This window comes from Eptatretus burgeri, chromosome 4 (genome assembly GCF_056783735.1).
Source record: "Eptatretus burgeri isolate ZD-2024b chromosome 4, Ebu_testis_v1, whole genome shotgun sequence".
Lineage (NCBI taxonomy): Eukaryota > Metazoa > Chordata > Myxini > Myxiniformes > Myxinidae > Eptatretus > Eptatretus burgeri.
Genome location: NC_140964.1, coordinates 13,594,542 through 13,614,260, shown reverse-complemented (window position 1 = coordinate 13,614,260; position 19,719 = coordinate 13,594,542). Strand labels below are relative to the sequence as shown.

The 19,719-nt window shown below is 43.2% G+C and overlaps 1 protein-coding gene across 1 annotated transcript in view; it reads right to left on the bottom strand.

The window, feature by feature from the left end:
• The window catches only part of LOC147027501 (triple functional domain protein-like), a gene marked incomplete at its 3' end in the record, with an annotated part of 489,834 nt that overhangs the window by 324,092 nt on the left and 146,023 nt on the right, over window positions 1–19,719 (bottom strand). Inside the window, exons 8-11 of the mRNA XM_085876518.1 lie at window positions 19,358–19,489; window positions 14,065–14,184; window positions 13,166–13,276; window positions 3,114–3,236 (exon numbers count right to left, since the gene is read on the bottom strand). Coding sequence (XP_085732644.1) covers window positions 3,114–3,236; window positions 13,166–13,276; window positions 14,065–14,184; window positions 19,358–19,489 — 486 coding nt within the window. The remainder of the gene's footprint in view (window positions 1–3,113; window positions 3,237–13,165; window positions 13,277–14,064; window positions 14,185–19,357; window positions 19,490–19,719) is intronic.

The following is a 19,719-nucleotide window of genomic DNA, read 5'->3' as shown; positions in this document are numbered from 1 at the left end:
CGTCAGCCATCTTGGATTGAAAATTAATAAATTTTTAAAATCTTCTTCTCCAGAATGGCTGGATAGATTGAGGCAAAATTTCACATACACTTTCCCCAAGACATCCTTTCAGAAGTTTGTAAATTATTTCTTATTGATAGGTCACATGGTTTGGCAGCCATAGTGAATTTACCCGAAAACCTTCAAACATCTTCTCCAGAACGGCTGGTCCGATCAATGGGAAACTTCACATACATATTGCACACACTTAGGGAATATAAGTTTGTTAATCCTCATTTACTATGGTGGGGGATATCAAAGACTTTGTCTTCAACGGATGCTAGTTTATTTTTGGTTTGGAGGGTTTATTTGTTCCGCTATATTATGTTACGAGATGTTTTGTGCGATATGTCATTGGACGAATGAACTCATTTCTTGTCATTTCTAAGCAATAACTTTGTTGATATATAATGTTAACTTGTACAAATGTGAAATGTGATGTTCATTGCAGATAAAAAAAACAAAAATTGAAAAATGTATTTTGTTGCCTCAGAATGGGGGAAAAAAAGAGGACACATCCAAATATTTGAAAAATTACTTATTTTCACTGTTTACACATAGTGGAAATACAATTCACTCCAACACAGCTGAGCACACTTATGCAATTGGTAAACAAGCAGATTCCAAAGTCATCTGACCCATATCCTTAAAAAAAATAATGGTCCAGAAAATTCCCTGGGGTGGGGGAGGGGGAAAGGGTTTTGGTATCTCATCCATGGACTAATTGGTTGCACATACTTTTATCCACTTTCTGCTCCTTCCTGTAGCTCACGGTGTTGTACTCCAACCGAAAATCTATCGAGTTTGTTTTATGCAACAACAAAACTACAAGTCTAATATGCATCCATTTGTACAGAACCAAATCAAATAATTTCTCGAGAAACAAAATTGTAACATTGATTGGACTACCCTTAACCCAACATGTTAACCATTCTGTATTTGAAAGTAAAACGTACCGATAAGTTCAAATATCTCGTCAACTTAGTTTAAAGTCGACGTGCCTCCCGTAAACAGTCAGGCGAGACTTGTCGGTATGGTGGTGTTGTGTGTCATGTTAAGAACTCTGGATGACAACCCTTCCTGGAAGTCCCTGTGGTGTCCATCTTGTTTACCCAGTGTACCCCACCCCTTCCCTCTCTTCGCCACAGATCTCCTGATGTCCCTGTTCCCTACTGTTGTTATGCTTCCCTCTCTCAGACCCCTCTCGTCTCCTGCTCCCTTTGATATATGTTCTGTATTCGCTCTTTATATGAGCCTCGACGAGATATGAGCCCCCCAAAAAAGAGCTTTTATGCATAAATCCGGCCAAAATGAACCAGTGTTAAGGATTGCGTTATTATCTTCCAGAAACCCCCAGCTCGTCGCATGAGAATGATTATGTTGCTGTCGGATAAAACCTTGCTAGCCCATTAATACGTATGAGTCGATGATGCTGAAGGAAGAACAAATGACAAAAAGGAAGCAAAAGCGAGAGTGGAGAATTCAGCACCAATATGATAAAAACAACACGGTCTCATCGAGGTATTTGTCAAGGAGACCCCTTTCGCACAACAAGCCCCTGAGCGTGACCCTCGTTTAGATTTAAATTACTTTTAAAAATAATTTAGCATATGGGATTTTAGATTCAAAATGTATAACCCCATTTCATTGTTGTCCTAAGCTGCAAATGTTTGTGTCATAACCTCCACCACCGAAGGTCCAAGGAGGTTAATGTTTTCATGCCTTTCTGTCTTTTTGTATGCAGGATGTCTCAAAACGTTGTGCACGGATCTGGATAAAATTTTGTGGACACGTTGGGTGTGTGACAAGGACGAACTGATTAGATGTTGGTGAAAATCAGAATTCGGACCTGGATACGAGAATTATTTAATTTTTAAAGTGATTCTTCACCATTGAGAAATCGGGCCAAAAACGATACACCACTGTATAGAATGATATTTCAAAAATGTATTGGGCCCGATATGTTCTCGTGGATCAGGCATTACATGGCGGAGGCATGCGCTCTACCGAGTGCCCTTCTCGTTTCTGAAATGCAACACAATGAACGATAGGGATTATAGGACATTTACTAGGTCCACACAAACAGACCTTCAGAAATGGGTGCAGCTAATTTGGACGTCATGCAAGTTCAAAGTTGAAAAAAAAAACAACTTGTGCTTAAATTTGACAAATAAGATGTGTTTATGTTCTCCAACGTTGTTAAAATGTGCCTCAGGCCAGACAGATGTGCTAGTTCAGCACATCGGCTTGCAGAAAAATCACGGGCTTGAATAGCCAGCGCAAAATGCACGCAAGGCCGACCTCAAATGACGGTTGGTACGGACAAACACACACTCAGGAACTGGTATGCAAAACGTCGAATGACTCACCATTTCGGGAACAAAATCATGAACATGTTACGGATAAATGACACAACATCGTCGAACTGGGCCCCAAGTTACATCGTGGTGCTTCGATTAATCGGCATATTAAAACAACCTCAGCATCAGCCTCCAGATGTGCATTGAGGTACACGGATCTCTCCCTTTCGGGTGAGCCTATAAATAAGGAAGAGGCCAAGGGATTATGACATTTTAACTTCGCGCTGGAATATACTCTTCCATGAGGTCCTCATCAATAAAGGATTAGAAGAGTCAAAGTAAAACTGACATGAGATGACAACCAAGGGTCCCAAGTAATCCGATCAATTTAATTGATAAAAAGTCATAGCTGATAAGAAAAACATGACGTGCAGAAATAGGGCAGATAGAGAGAATAGAGTACTTGAAGAGAATTCAAATGTCTGAACGAATCAGGACGCAACAGAACAAAAGAAACAGTCAAGAGAGAGAGAGAGAGAGAGGGGGTCCCCCACCAGGGGACTGGGGGGGGGGGGACACCAACAGCAGGGTTTAAGGATAAAGTAGAGGGAATGGGATTGAAGAAATCTTGGAAAAGGCAGTGATACAATGATTATATGTCTTAAGTGATAATATTTGGAGGAAGAGGGTCATAATCATTTGTAAGGCTGCTATCACAAGCAATATTCACCAAGGTATACCATGTACCTGAGTTCACCAAGGTACAACACATACCTGAGCTACCTCCTCAAAATCTTTGTGACGTTTTTGCAAAGCACGGGCACGATTCAGTGACTTGCCCACACCAGTGTGCTTGCTCAAGAATGTCTCGCCATGCGTGTCAATCCACTCAAGAACCTGTCGAGGCACGTGAGTTAGGCAGAGTTACAAACAACTCAGAACAAAGGCAAAGATGACACATTGCTGGGGTTATTGATATGGCCAATGAAACCAACTTGGACATATTTTGTTGCTTTGCCTGTGAAGGGAGAGGGGGGTGGGGGTGGAGGGGGATAAGTTCCAAAAACAGAATGCGTTTCTTTCCAAGGCACAGTGACGCTGTAATGCATGAGAGCACGGACAATGGAAAGTAGCTCAAGAGGATTATTTTTGAAGTTCAAAACTGCTGAACAGTGTTTACCCTCTATGTAAGCAACTAAAGGACCATCCTCTGATCAGCCTCTGCTGGATGTGAAATGCCTGGATAGCCTCAAGCATAAAGCATTCCGCATGCAAGGTTAGATTACACATGATGTCACAAAGCATCCTTTCTTTTCTTCATGTTAAGAAAACAGAAACACATGTTGGCCATATGCTAGCAGTGAATTATGACGCTTCAAAGTATGCTTTAAACAGACATCTACATAGGCCAAAAATTATAAATCAGAAACTCAAACATGCGGGAGGACTGGACGGCAGACATGGAAAGCTGCACCAAAGGTCTGTCTCCGTCAACACGGTGCAAGCGAACTGTTTAGAAGCTGCAAAGAAAGTCATGACGAGTGGTGCCCTGGGGTGTGACTACACAAAGACCCCAGAGTGGGGAGTGTGGAAACAGTGGCACGTCAAACAGAGCTTCGTTCTGGGTGAGTGAAAACAAGGCAACCTCAATTCCTAAGACTCCCCTAGGCATCAGCCTCCAGCTCACGGCAGACCAACTTGCATTCAATGTCATACATTCCTGCTCACATCGCTACAAAAGCAATTTGCCCAAATTAATGAAGGTGTGAGGATTAGGTTTGTTATGAAAGTACAAAACATGGCAACAGGACAGATATGTGCAAAGGTGACATTCTTGAAAATCCAATTTTTTTCCGAAGGACAAGTGCGAAGTGTATTTGATTGCGTGCAAAGGCAATCAGAAGAATGAAAAGGAAAGAAAGCAAAAAAAATTATGAAAAGAGGAAAAATGAATCGAAGGACGTCCTTCAACGGATAAGTAAACAACGGTGATCCATCCATAAGCTCCCATTTCGGACCAAGTCCAACGGAGGTTAAACCAGAGAGTTGGTGTCAAAGCCACCAACGCTCGCCTGTTTATACATTTATCATTTTTAAAAGACTAGTCTAATAATATTTTTTTATAAAGCATTGCAGTGAAATCTGATCCAAATAATTTTAAAGCAATATATGTATTTGTATATTGTAATCAGTAACAAGAGCGCAAGTGAGCACAATATACGCCTGAACAAGAAGGTATATACAGAATTGTGCTGCGACATGGAAAACAGGATCCTGGTTGCCATGGCAACCACTTTAGATGACTAACGTATGTCGCGACACACCGTCTCCACAGTCTGTACCTCTGTACCAAATATGAAACGTGAAAGGAGAAAACTTTGGGATGTAGAGTGTGACAGGAACGGATGGAAAACAGCATCCTGGTTGCCATGGCAACCACTTTAGATGACGAACGTATGTCGCGACACACCGTCTCCACAGTCTGTACCTACGTACCAAATATGAAACTTGAAAGTTGAAAACTTTTGGAGTTAGAGTGTGGACAGGAACGGACGGACGGACGGACAGACAGACGGACAGACAGACGGACGGACGGTATCACATAATACGCCCATATATATATATATATATATATATATATATATATATATATATATATATATATATATATATATATATATATATATATATATATATATATCGGGCGTATAAAAAATAAAAAATAGTGTGGTGGATAAAAACATTAGAAAGGAAAAAATAACTTGCACCAAAAACTTTAACATTTTCACGCTCACGCTGACGCTGACGCTCACGCTGACGGTATCACTGTTGCTCTCTGTTCTTCGAACAGGCGAGCTAAAAAACAATTAAAGGTTCTGCAAATTCAGTGGATACCCTGGCAGTGAAAGAGAATGGAAAGCCCCAAAAATGCTGCAAGTTATCATGTGAAGGAATTTATTTAATTAGTGTTGATGATGTAAAATAATCATCGGTGATCGAGCTATTGAGGAAATGATTGCAGTGTCTGCCTTTACATGTAGATATTTTTGGCCTATGTAGATAGGTGCTGATAAAATCAGGAGAAAGGAAGAAAAGAAAACTAAAAATAAATATAAAAATTAACAAAACAACAACAATCGACATCAATCTGGGAACCATTTTTTGGGAAAGGTGCATGAGTTTTATGTTTGTGAATTGAACAATGCGATTTGATTTTCCATAGAAGAAGAAACTGCATGATGCTGTGCTTGCGCAGACTTCATTATGCAAGGAACCACCAACCACCCTGCCGCTCCCCCCCCCCCACTTCCTACCTCCCCCAGACGACTCTCCCCAGACACAAGGTATGTAAATGATAATTTTGTTCCAATTTTGACCTCCGCCGCCAAAGGTGGAATGGAGGTTATATTTTCACCACCGTCTGTTTGTTTATTTGTGAACGGGACATCTCAAAAAGTTGTTGATGAATTTGGACGAAATTTGGTGGCTTGCTTGGGAATGCGAGGTGGAAGAATCGATACAATTTTTGCGAAGATCTGAATCCGGATACGAGAACTTTTTTTTTACTGATTCTTCACCATTGAGTGATAAGGCCAAAAACTATATAGCACGATATTTCAAAAAGCTCCGGCTTCTTTTAAAAGCTTTGTGAACCATTTGAGGTTATAATCCTTATCTAAAACACAAAATATACTTTACGGTGGCCCAAACACCACCTTTCCTCGGGTTTCTGTGCATGCGCACCAAGCATTCCGGGCTGGAGCGCACACACACACACACACACACACACACACACACACACACACACACACACACACACACACACACGGAAACTGCAGATAATACAGGACTTGGGTGTTTGACAAAGCAGTCTTTGACCTTGTGGGGAGTTCCTTTCTGGGACACACCAGGTGGCTTCAGCACCAACCAGTATCAGAGCTGTTCTCTCTGCAGTCAGTGGGGTACTTTTATGGAGAAACCTCCCTTCTCAAAGGATGTTAAACCACAGGGTTTATCCGTACTATATTCCTCGAAAGGAAGGACCATATTTAGCTCACCTGAACTTTAGTCCGGTGAGCTTATGCGACCGAGCAGTAGGTGAGTGAGTGAGTCAGTCAGTGAGTCTGTAAACACTTCAGTCATTATCACTTGAACCAAACACACAATTTTGATGAAACTTGGCCACAACCTTCCTCACCCATGATGTACCAAAGTTTGTTCACAGCATTAAAAAAAAAAAAAAAAAAATCAGGGTCGAGGGAGGTCTCGATGGGAGGTTTGACCCACCCAAAGTAGGTATTTGCTTTCTTTTCCAAAACTGCACACACACTTTCAATTAAACTTTACCACAACCTTCACCACCCATGATGTCCTAAAGTTTGTTCACAGCATTAAAAAAACCCCAAGGTTTATGGGGGTCTGCAGGGGGTTTGAGTGACTGTTGCTCCTGATCCAGGTAAGCTTCATGACGTGCAGTCCTATTTTAAAAAAAAAAATCTTTCATATGACTCGACCAAGGTCGGAATAGAAATTCAGACCTCGCAGACTCAGAGCGGACACTCGAACCACAATGCCAACTCATTTCGAAGCACACTTGCTTGTGAGTGTTCGGCCCAGAATGAACCGCATGAAAGAGTTTCGTTTCTGCTCAAACTGATAATCTGTAGCAACTCGATGCATGCGCATTCCCAAAATTTTGATCCACATTTAGGATTTGGCTTTCAGATTAAAATATTTAACTTGGCTAAGATAGCACCAAGCAAACTACAGTTGTTGGCATCATGAGATATCTGCCGAAGACAGCAATCCTCGAGCGTCAGATATTCCGTGGTAACACAGAATTTTTTTGTGAACTCAGAAAAATTGAATAACCTGAAACCTCGGAATAATAACTTCCGTTCACATACACCCTAGCTCTCAAAACTCTGGATTTAGTTCCAAGTAACCTCACTGTTTGAACGTAGCATAAAGCCGCCACACTTATCCAGCGTACGCAGGGTACAAAAGGATAAAGGAGCATGGTGTTGTTCGAGTGCGGTCACAACATCCACGCTCACGTCTGAGTGAATTAATCAACGTTTAACTGCAAACAAAAATAACCCATGTAACCTCTATTCATCCAAATTGAATTGCTGATCAATAAATCCTTCTTCAAAGGAGTGTGGTTCAAAATTAGTCGAGCATCGATCTCCTTTCCTAAGTGAATCGAAGGAACAAGAACCTGCATCCTATTTCCATGCAATTAAATGTTTCAAAGAAGAAAGCAGGTCAAACCTGCCAACGAAACGGAGCACTTTGGGCCGAGACGCAAAGACTTGCACGGACATCTGTTCCAAAGCTAACAGTTAATACAAGTTGTACATCTGCCAACAATAAGGTTTACAAGAGGACGAGGACATGCTCGTCTCAAACATTAACACGCATGGTGTATTCGGCACTATGGTAACCCCTGCACACAAGCAAACACAGTGAACTGCAAAGATAAATGTTGACGGAAGAAACCGGAAAGAGACGTGGGTTAAGGCACGACGCATTTGCCAAAGTGGATCAAGGGAGTAACTCGGCAAGAAGGCGTGTGAGTGCAAGTGCTGGCACACCTGCATCAGCTGCACAATTTGCATGTGACTGTAGCACCAAAAAGACAACACACCAAGGTCACCAAAACAACAAACACGTATGATCATCACCATTCCGGTGATGTTAAAATGATGTTAAAAGCAGTCATGATCTTGCTTTTTCGGAAATGTTCAGCATGGAAATGATATGAGACGCATGGATATGGTTAAGTAAGGTTTCGGCAACAATGAATATGAACACCTTTGAGCGGCGATTTATCAATGTGTGTGCCGTCTGCTGGATGGATGTTAAACTGGGCGTCCTGTCTGCCGGCATTAGTTGGTGTACATTGATGATCCCGCAGCGTCCTTTTCAAAGAGGAAGTGAGCTATCACCGGTACCGTTAAATAATTACAAATTCCTGTTATAACCTACAGGGGGGCACTGTCGAGAAGGCATATCAGCTGAAAGGATGGTTTTAGAGGTACACGTACTCACCTCCAAGCTATGTAGCCTGGGTTTGAAATCATGACCCAGCTATAAACTGTCATCACAGGAAGAGCGGTGGTTGATTCGTGCGTGTGCTGTCCCTCAGATGGATGTTAAATGGAAATCCCATCTGCCGGCATTCGTTGGTGGATTTTAAAGATCAAATGGTGTGATTCGCGAAGAGTAGGCGAGCAAATACCGACGCCCGAGCCAAATTCCAGATTCCTGCCTGAATCTGTCGAGGGCATTGCATCATTGGCACAGCCACATGCTCAGACAATGATGCTACCCCTCAACCCCCGTGCCGTATACGAGCGAAGAAAAAACGGCACAGCTGCATTCCCATAAATGATGCTACCCACAGCCATGTGCTGCATACGGAGGAAGAGGAAGAGGAAGAGGAAGAGGAAGAAGAAGAAGAAGAAGAAGAAGAAGAAGAAGAAGAAGAAGAAGAAGAAGAAGAAGAAGAAGAAGAAGAAAAAAAAAAAAACCATAGTTGGTGTCAAAGCCAACCAATGCTCGCCTGTTTATACATTTATCGTTTTTAAAAGACTCGTCTAATAATTAATATTTTTTATAAAGCATTGCAGTGAAGTCTGATCCAAATAATTTTAAAGCAATATATGTATTTGTATATTGTAATCAGTAACAAGAGAGCAAGTGAGCACAATATACACCCGAACAAGAAGGTATATACAGAATTGTGCTGCAACATGGAAAACAGCATCCTGGTTGCCATGGCAACCACTTTAGATGATGAACGTATGTCGCGACACACCGTCTCCACAGTCTGTACCTATGTACCAAATATGAAATGTGAAAGTTGAAAACTTTGGGAGTTAGAGTGTGGACAGGAACGGATGGAAAACAGCATCCTGGTTGCCATGGCAACCACTTTAGATGACGAACGTATGTCGCGACACACCGTCTCCACAGTCTGTACCTATGTACCAAATATGAAATGTGAAAGTTGAAAACTTTGGGAGTTCGAGTGTGGACAAGACCGGATGGACGGACGGACGGACAGACAGACAGATGGACGGACGACTGGTATCACATAATACGCCCCGATATATATATATATATATATATATATATATATATATATATATATATATATATATATATATATATGTATGTATATCGGGCGTATAAAAAATAGTGTGGTAGATAAAAACATTAGAAAAGAAAAAATAACTTGCACCAAAAACTTTAACATTTTCACACTCACGCTCACGCTCACGCTCACGACGGGGGTATTGCTATAGCTCTCTGTTCTTCGAACAGGCGAGCTAAAAAGAAACCTTTGAGGAGTTGCACAAAATTAATTATATGACGGTGCCTCAGCATTCGTTTCAAATACCGAAGGAAAAGATGGCAACGGTCCATTTCATTCCGTTTTGCCTGGATGTCCCATATCTACCTGTTCTCGTCCACCCTATACTGACGGCTCACTGCCCCCACCCCCCTCCCCTTTAACTTTTGCAATCGACCTCTGACCACACCAGCCTTGACTCTCATACATTAAAATAAGATCCGATTCTTATTCAAGATCCAGATGTAAGTGAATTTGAAACATGAGAAGGATGGTTCAAAGATAAAGGTTTTCCCAAAATCAGTGAGCAGAAAATAATTTCAATCTTTCTGCAGAAAGAGGAAAAGATAAAAAAAAAATTTCCCATGATTGCAAGACCATCCTCGGAGAGAGGGACAGTGATGTTAGAAAGGCAAAATGAGTTTCTGTTTAAGTTTACAAATAAAATTAGAGGCCTGTGTAATCAGGAATTAAAAATTTTGAGTCCAAAGTATTTAGCTCAGCCTCACCTAACAATTCAAGTGGTCATTTTCAAGTGATTGTGGGAAGTAGTTGTACAAACTCGTACATGTAACACAGTGAAATTAGACTGTGTGGCAGACAAAAGTTCGGGTTAATAAGAGGAGTGCTGTGCAGACAAACACTGCAGCAGAATGAACGGTTAAATGCAAAATGTTTTTTGTGTGCAATTCAACAAACAATGTCTCCGACTCTCCAGGAAAATCTCCTTTATCTATTTGCTGATGAATTTCTCCCTTTGCCGTGACATCCCTCATCCTTCAGACAGACGAGCAGCAACTTCCCTCTCATCACGCCTTGAAAAAAAAACATCACGAGATGATCAAACACTTGGAATATGTCTTTCAGTCCTGCCGCGAGTAAAGCCGAGTCTATGGGCTTATCACTTCGCCATCACAGACGGGTTGGTGGTTTCTCCGTCTTCTATCACCTCCTTTCTGGTCTTGTACCCTCTGCTCTTTCCATGCTTTGTCCCTCCCAGGTTTCTGCAGGTCTCACACGGTCCACACATCAATCCCCTTCGAGAAAAACTACCTAAATCCAGGATTACTGCTCACCTCCACTCATTTGTTTCTCTTTTTTTTCCCCCTACCTGTGGAACCAACTTCCAGATCCTCTTCAATCTCATTCTTCCCTCCAGGTCTTCAATAAGACAGCTGTTCACCACCATTTCAGATCATCCTCAATCCAAAAACATGAATTTTTATCCTTGCTGACCCATCTCCTTTCTCCCCCCCCCCCACCCCATCCCAATCCCTCCTCCTTCCAAAATTTCAGATTTCCCTCCTGAAAGTTTCCTTCTGTATCCATCTTATCCACCCCATGCATCCTCTCCTGCCTCCCATTGCTCCCCACACCTGGTATTTGTCGAAGTCTCTCTCTATCATGTCCTTCAACTTTGCTGTTGGTGACCCCCTCCTCTCCCCCTCTCTCAACTGTTCCTTTAGTGCTGTTGCGTCCTGATCCGTTCAGTGTAGCACTATCTCCTCAACGAGCCTCGACTATGTATACAAAATAAATGCAGACAGAAAAGATAATACCTCGTTTTGAGAAAGGATTTTTTTTAAAAAAACAAGTGGTTTGATCAAGGATCAGGTGAGACAAAGGCGGGAAGTGAGCGATGTTCTTTCCGAGACAGCAGGGTGCAGGGAGAGGCTGGAAGAATAAATTCTCTCGAGCCAATGTGTGTTTGACCGAAGCTGTAAATGTAACCTCTTTTGAGTTCCACTCTGCTCAAAACAGCTTACATTGACAGCTTCAGGATATTAAAGATCCGTGCAAACAATAAACGTCACCTGCATAACCCGCTGATGAGTGCCACTCTGTCTGAAATATCACTTTAGTGCTGGACGCCTGGTGTTTGCTATATGGTTAAGCTGCTTGGCTTAAGATCCTGGGGGTCTTGAGTTCAAGCCCCTGTCAGATTGTTGAACTAACACCAGGCAGGGTTGACTCAGCCCGTCATCCTTCCGAGGTCGGCAAAATGAGTACCAGCTTGCTGGTAACGGGGGCATTGCATCAGTGGCACGGCCATGCCGTGCCCCCCCCCCCCCAGAAGACGATGCTGCCAAGGAAGCAACCACATGCTGCATGTGAATGAATAGATAAATAAACTGAAGTGCTGCTGTAGGTCCATGCATACTGAGTTGTCCTTGGTGTATGAAGTTAAACATTCAAACTAGAGCGAAGTCGATGACGCAGTGTCACAAATCCCTGCACTTCCTGCCTGAAGCAAGGTTGAAAGATGGCAAAAAGCTCCACGATGAAGGAGCCAATATCAAAATTTGACTTTTATTTTTATTTTTTCCATTTAATCCACGACACTAAGTCCCCACCCCGTAGAGGCATGAACCAGGGGTCAAATCCCCCAAAAAATTTCAAATCAAAATTTCAAAATCAAATCCATTTCGTTTGGTCTTGCACCCCACAGACAACACCTTTCACCACTCTCCGATGCATTCATCCAGCAGCCCCGACCGAAAATGCCGTCACAAAGCAAAGATTCGAAAGATTTTTTTGACTAAAGCCACAAACGATGAAGATCAGCATCGTTCACTGATGACATCTTGATTGTTTATGGTTTATGTCGCTCGTACATAGTGAAAAGACAAAGGAAGCTTGAAGACAGTCACGAGAAGCAGAAGAGACAGCAGAGCTGGATGGGTCATGGGCAGGAGCTTTCAGTGACAAATAAATCAATAAAGTAAAACATATCTGAATACAATTAGCCGTTCGATCTTAGCTTTCAAATTGTGTATGCTTAAAAAGAAGATAAAAGTTTTCACAAGTCACTGTCAGAGGAAGTTAGGTGGAAACAGAGTCGTGCAATTCCACTTGATCAAGATCAGAGGTCACATCCTGGCACAGGTGCAACTGTTGTTTAAAGGTGCAATAAATGCAAGCTGGAGCACAGTTTGATGTCGAGGCAAGGGTATACAGATTAGGTGTTGTTGCTTCGCTCATCCATGTGCATGTTCGACTGACAAGTCGGTTTCAAGACCCTGGAGGTTATTGCAGGGATTTGGAATTTGCTCAAGATGCCAATGATAACTTGCTTACTCTTCATTGAAAGACATAATGGGATCATTAACGTCCACCCACCGGTGCTAACAGGCGAGTCACAAGGTTAACATCCATCCAAGGACCTGCGAACCTGGCCCGTGAACCACCATTCCCGAACGTCTATCAGGCCGAGCAGGATATTTCAAAAAGTTGTGGACGGATTATGACAAAACTTGGTGGACGAGTTCGGTAGGTGACAAAAACAAGATGATTCGATTTTGAGTCAGATCCAGTCTATCAATGGGATACAAAACGTCAACTGTTCAGCCTGGCGGAGGTACGTGCTCCACCAAGTGCCTTTCCAGTTATCCATTTTATCCTTGTGTTTTAATATTAATACTATAAAAAAAATTTGTTTGAATTTTACCAACATTTCATCATTTACCTGGGCAACATCTTGCTGGAACACCAGAAGCTGCATTCTCTGGTGAAGACGGTTGCGGCGCACTTGCCATACAGCTTCGAGCTGTCGTTGTCGCTCCAGCACAGTGTGCACCTGGAATATGACATGGACAATTGCTGTGCTCACAAGGGTTTGTACATTATGGAAACAGAGTATTGAGAAATATTGGAAGAAACAGAATTTTATACATTTATTTTCGTAATCAATTTTTACCTCCGGCACCGAACGTGAAGGAGGTCATGTTTTCAGCCCTTTCTGGCTGTTTGTTTGTTTGTATGTCTGTGTACAGGATATCTCAAAAAAGTTGTGGACGGATCCGGAAGAAATGTTGTGGTTCAGTGTGCGACAAGGACAAACCGATTCGATTTTGGTGAAGATTCGGATCCGGATCCGACGACTAGAATTTTTCAAGAGATTCTTCACCATCGAGAGACAGGACCAAAAACTATATGTCACATGATATCTCAAAAAAGTTATGAACGGATTTGGATAAAACTTGGTGGACATATCGGGTGTGTGACAAGAGAGAATTGATTAGATTTCGGTGAAGATCCGAATCCGGATCTGGATACGAGTTATTTATTTTTTAAGTGATTCTTCACCATTGAGATATAGGGCCAAAAACGATATAGTACTGTATAGCATGATATTTCAAAAATGTATTGGGCCCGATATGTTCTCGTGGATCAGGCGTTACGTGGAGGAGGTATGCGCTCTACCGAGTGCCCATCCAGTTCAACACGAACCCAAGAAAATGAACATTATTGTTTTGTTCCCACAAAAATTTGGCTGAAAAACTACATTCAGATTTGAGACTTCTAAATGACAACAAAACAACTTCCATCCGAACTAATTTTCTCCAACAGGTGCTGATCAATAACCTGCTCCAACACACGATGCACCGCTGATGAGTAGTTCGCCGAGGCCGTCAGGCACTCCCCGCCCGAAGGGCTTGGCGGACGCTCGAGCAGGTCCAGCAGGCAACGACCCTCACGGCTTGTCTGAGGTCAAAGGCAGCCAAGTGGGAATCAATGCCAAATTTTTCCAGCAATCAAGGACACATCACAGGATGAAAGCTAGAGTGGTCAGCTGATGCCATCAATGGGAATGGTTAAATGATAATTCAATAGGTAAATGACAGCACCTTGGATGAGTACAACAACAGAGAAGCCATACTGCACAACAAGAGACATCAAATTGCCTCAAGAGGAACTTTGACAAGCACAAAAGGAACAAATATTGATGATGATATCAATTATATTAGACTACGCTGCGGCGTTCTGTTCTCCCGTATTCATTAGCGGGAGCCGGTGGGATAATTGTTGGAGCGTCCGCTCTGAGGCCGGGGGTCGGTGTTTCAAACCCCGGCTGAGCCATAACAAAGACTTGCAAAATGGTGTGCACTGCTTCCTTGCTATGACGCTGAGCTTTTAAAAAGGTTGGAGCAAGGACAAGCAGCCATAGGTTGGCAAACATTGTGCATGCTTGATTGGTCAGCACAGTGATGGGTTCAATGTCATTGTAGTATGATATTATAACAGCAGGTAGCAAAGGAAATGCCATATAATGTAAAATGTGACTTCAACAACATTATGTGAAGAATAGTCAGATATAAAGTATATATATATATATATATATATATATATATACATATACATATACATATACATATACATACAGTACATACATATTATAAATACTACAAGGAGAAGTGAATTGCTGGAGAATTTTTTCTGGAAGGCCCACGTGGCTGCTCTGCTCCTGGATGAGTTTGAGGGTTGAGGAGTAGCGGCTGAACACCAGAAGCCTATCCACGTTCCTCCTGATGACTCCATCTCTGCTCTTTCCTCCTTCGGGTTCCTTCTTGGTCCTCCCTTTCATAAATAGACGATACTGGTGGACCGAGTGTGTGAGGCTTGGCAGAGAGTGTAAGGAAGGAGGACTGCACGTGGGAGACGAGGAGGATTGTGTAAGGAAGACGAGGAGGAGTGCGAGTGAGTCGAGGGTCGAACTGAGGGGTGGGAATTTCGTGTTAAAAGCATTGACTGTGTGATTGACTGTGTGATTGACTGTGTGATTGACTGTGTGATTGACTGTGTGATTGACTGTGTGATTGACTGTGTTTACTTTGAAAACTTTGATTTTTTTTTTTTTAACTTTGGCAAGAAGCGAGTTGGATGAGGGAGAAGTAAGTTGGGTGGGAGTGAATTAGGCGGAGAAGAGTAGTCGAGTGTTGAGGGTGGAAATGAGAACAAGGGGGGAAGGTGAGCGGCAAAAGAGGTGTGTGTGTGTGTGTGTGTGTGTGTGTGTGTGTGTGTGTGTGCACATGATGGGGACAGCAGGCTCGTGTAGTAACTCCAACAGATCAGCCAGGGCAGCTCGGCTGATTGATGACCTGAACGTCCCAAATTATCCAAGATGGTATTAGCTCTGTTAGGCGGGCAGCAATTCAGATGTGAGGTCAGGTAGTTTGACTGTGGGATCAATTGGGGGGGGGGGGTGAGAGGGGTCAAAGTGGTGGAGATGATCCAGAAAAGGAGTTTGGGAGTGTTGTGTGTACAGGAGACCAGATGGAAAGGGGACAGGGAGAGGAGGTTGGTAGGAGGATACAAGCTGTTGCACATAGGTAGCGATGGAAGGAGTAATGGCATGGGAATAATAGTATCAGAAGAGATCAGCAAAGGTGGTCAGAGTGGAAAGATAGGAGGGACATATAGTTATGGCATGGCTGGTGATAGAGGCAAATGGTGTGTGTTATGTTGGTAGATTAGGCCACAACCCGGAAGGACGAGGGCAGAGAAGCAGGAATTCAGGGACGCACTGGAGAGGATGACGGGAATGCTTGAGCTGGAGGTAATGCTGTGCATTGCGGGGGACTTGAACGTGCACGTGGGAGTAGCAGAGCCGAGTGAAGAGGAATGTGTTGGTAAATTTAGTTGGGGAACAAAGAAAGAGAGTGTCGAGAGTTGGTGGAGCTGGTGGTAAGAAACGGGATGGCCAAAGCTGGTTCATTCTTTCAAAAGTGGGAAACCACAAGATTACCTATAGGAGTGGACAACATGGAACAGAATTGGATTTGGTGGTGGTAAGGAAGCAACAGTTGGGGAGGGTTAAGGATTGCAAGGCATTGACGGGAGAGCATGTTACCACCCAGGACAAGCTTGTGGTGTTTGTGGTGTGAATGAAGTAAAGGAGGAAGGTTTAGAGCAGGGGTCAGAAGATTATTATTTTGGGTGACGTGGAGGGGAAATGTCCTCATAGAGTACAAGGAGATGTTGAGGGCGAGGTCTGAGCAACTGAGTGAAGAAGTGGAAGGTGTGGAGGAGGAGGCGTTGAAGTAGTATTGAGAGGCATTTCGGGGAAATGCAGAAGTTTTTGTTTGGAAGGACGTCACAAAAGGGTGCATCATCGAGGGATAGAAACCAAGTCTTGTGGACGGAGGAGGTAACGAAGGTAGTTTGGTGAAAAGGAGGTTTGTAAGAGGAGAGAGAAGATCAAGGGTAGAGGGAGGCAGCAGGATGTGGGGTTGCTGCACCTGTATAGGCAGAAAAAGAAAGCAGCAAGGAAAGCTGTGGATAAGATGAGGAATGATATTGATGAGGTGTACAACAAGTTGGAAGAGGATGGTGTTGGGAAGATGATATATAACTGGCTCATGACAAGGAAGAGGATGCTCTGGACATGAAGGGGAGTGGGCCAGTGATAAAGGATGGTGGTGGGAGGCTAGTGACAGAGAGGGGGCAGTATTGAAGGTGTGCGAAGGATATTTCAAAGAGTTGTTGAACCGGGAAGGAAGCAACAGCGAGCTGGAGCTAGCATGTTATGTAGAGGGGAAAGGGGAGTTGGCAGAGATCACAGAGGAGGAAGTGTGGATGGCATTGAAAAGGATGAAGAAGGGAAGAGTGCCAGGCATTGATGAGGTGCATATATATATATATATATATATATATATATATATATATATATATATATATGATAATTGCAGTAGAAGAAGCCGGAGTCAGTTGGATGAAGAGGCTGTTCAACATATGTATGAGCAAGGGTTCAATTTCCGGAGGAGTGGAGGACAGGGTTAATTGTGCTGATATGGAAGGAGAAGGATGATGACCAAGATCCAGGGAAGTTCATGGCATTATGCTCCTAAGTCATGCAATGAAGGTGCTGGAGACGATTCTGGCTGGGAGGATAAGGAAAAGTGTGGAGATTGAGATCAGAGAAGAGCAGCAGGTGTTTAGAAAGGGTAGGGGGGGGACAACGGATGGGATGTTCACTCTGCAATTGCTGGTAGAGAAGATGTTGGAGGTGTAAGGTGGGTGGCATTGGGATTGTGGACCAGGAGAAGGCCTATGACACTGTTCCAAAAGAGATGGTGATGGGGAGGGACACTGAGAGGTGAATGGGAGTGCCAGAAGCAGAAGTTAGGTTGGTGGAAGGGATGTACAAGGGAATGAAGGGACATTTTCGTTGGTCCTGGGATGTCTGAGTTCAGCGTGAATATCGGTTTGAGGTGGGGAAGCTCTCTCTGCCCACTTATGTTTACAATGATGATGGAACTAGTAAGTTGGAAGGTGAACTTGAGCGGTAGTAATGGGGAGCATGCTGTGTGCGGACGATCTGGCTGTTGTGGTGGAGAGTTGACGGGAGATGCAGGAGGTACTGGGGGAGTGGAAGGAGGCATTTGGGATGCATGGGCTGAAGATGAGTATGGACAAGAATGAGGTGATGTGGGTCAGGTAGCAGAGAAAATAAATTAAGATTAGGTTATAGGGGAAGCAGATCAGGCAGGGAAATAGATTTGAGTATCTGGTAGAAACAGTGCCAGGGATGGTAAGTCTGAGATAGAGGTGCGGAGGAGAATTCGGATGGGCGCGAATGCATGGAGGAGGGTGGAGAGGTTAATGGCAGACAGAAAGATATCGAGGAAATTGAAAGGGAAGGTTCTGATGTGTGTAACACCAGGCTACATTTCCAGTCTGGAAACGGTGGCACTGACAAAGAGACAAAAACAGAGGCTGCAGGTTTGCGAGAACAACTGGGTCAGGAGGATTGCGGGAGTGAAGAAGGGTGGATAGAAGGAGGATAGATGAACTGAGGGAGAAGATTGGTGTACAGATGAACTTGACAGAGAGATAGGTGATATACTGGCTGAGATGAGCTGGACACTTGGTGCGGATGAGGAAAGAGAGAATGGCAAAGAGAGCGGATAGATTGAGGGAGCAAGGTAGGAGGAAAAAAGGTAGACTGTGGTTGAGATTGGAGGATTGTGTAAGGAGGGATATCCGTACAGTCGGGTTGGTGGGGGAGTGGAGTGAGTTGGCTGAGGATAGAGGGAGATGGAGGAGTATCATGGTCAAGGCAGGGCAGGAACTTGGTGCCATCAGACCTCACCCCTTATAAAAGGGAAGAGGAGAACAACAACAACCCTTTGGACCTTTTAAACCTCTATACCCCTTAAAGTCCCTGGACCCCTTTTAGACCCCTGAGACCCCTTACACCTTTCAGACCCTTAAGACAGGTTACATATGTTAACAATCTTTAGACCCATTGAGATGCCTTTAGACTGCTTGGGTACTTGACAATTTAAAGCTTTAGAGCTTTACCCCTTTGGACTATTTAAACCTTTTGAAACACTTAAGATGCCTTTCGATCCCTTCAAAATTGACATCATTTAGAGATTGGACCCTTTCAACCCTTTAAGACCGTTCAGACCCTCACTACTATTGGAACGTACCAGTTAGATCTCTGGATGATCTCTAATCTTTTAGATGCACACCACGCAGACATATGCAGTCTTTTTGCAAAACAGAGCATACTTTTTCAGCAAGTAATGTGCAAACTCTACCCACCAACAGAGTGGGTACTCTGCTTGTAGTCATAATACCAATAACAATTTTGATGTTACCGAATGTGACCTCAGAGATTGCTTCCTTTTTGATGAGAGCGTCCATGTTGGAGGAATATTTCTTGTTGCTATTCTTAAGTTGTTTTTGAGTGAAGTAATAATCGCTACAAAATACTGAACAAAATATCACCACGCAGCCCTGATCACAAGCATGTCAAAGGGCCGAATCCCGCCCACGGGCTGGAAGCTCCCCACGCCTAATCTCAACCCTTTGCTATAATTGCTCCGAGCCACCCAGCTTCTCCAACCCCCTTTTCCACCAAAGAGCCCACCTCGCTGTAGGCTTCTTGGATGGTGTCTTGCAGATCTTGATGATGAAGAATAGCCACTTCAAGACTATTAACATCTGCTGGAATGTCACCATCACTGCTTGCCTTGCACCATCCATCCACTTTGACTTGGAACTAAAAGAAAGAAGCCACAGGCCACAGACGACACACCAACTCGAGTGAGTGGAATTGTTGAATCAATTCTTGACAATAAATAAATAAATAAATAAACTTAAAAAATATATATATTAAAAAGTAGAAAAAGAAAAAACATTCAAACCAGAAAAACCATCACAATCAGGTGTCTCCATACTTCTTCAGTTTACTTTGTCAAAGTTTTTCTTTTTTTTTTTTCTTTTAAGATA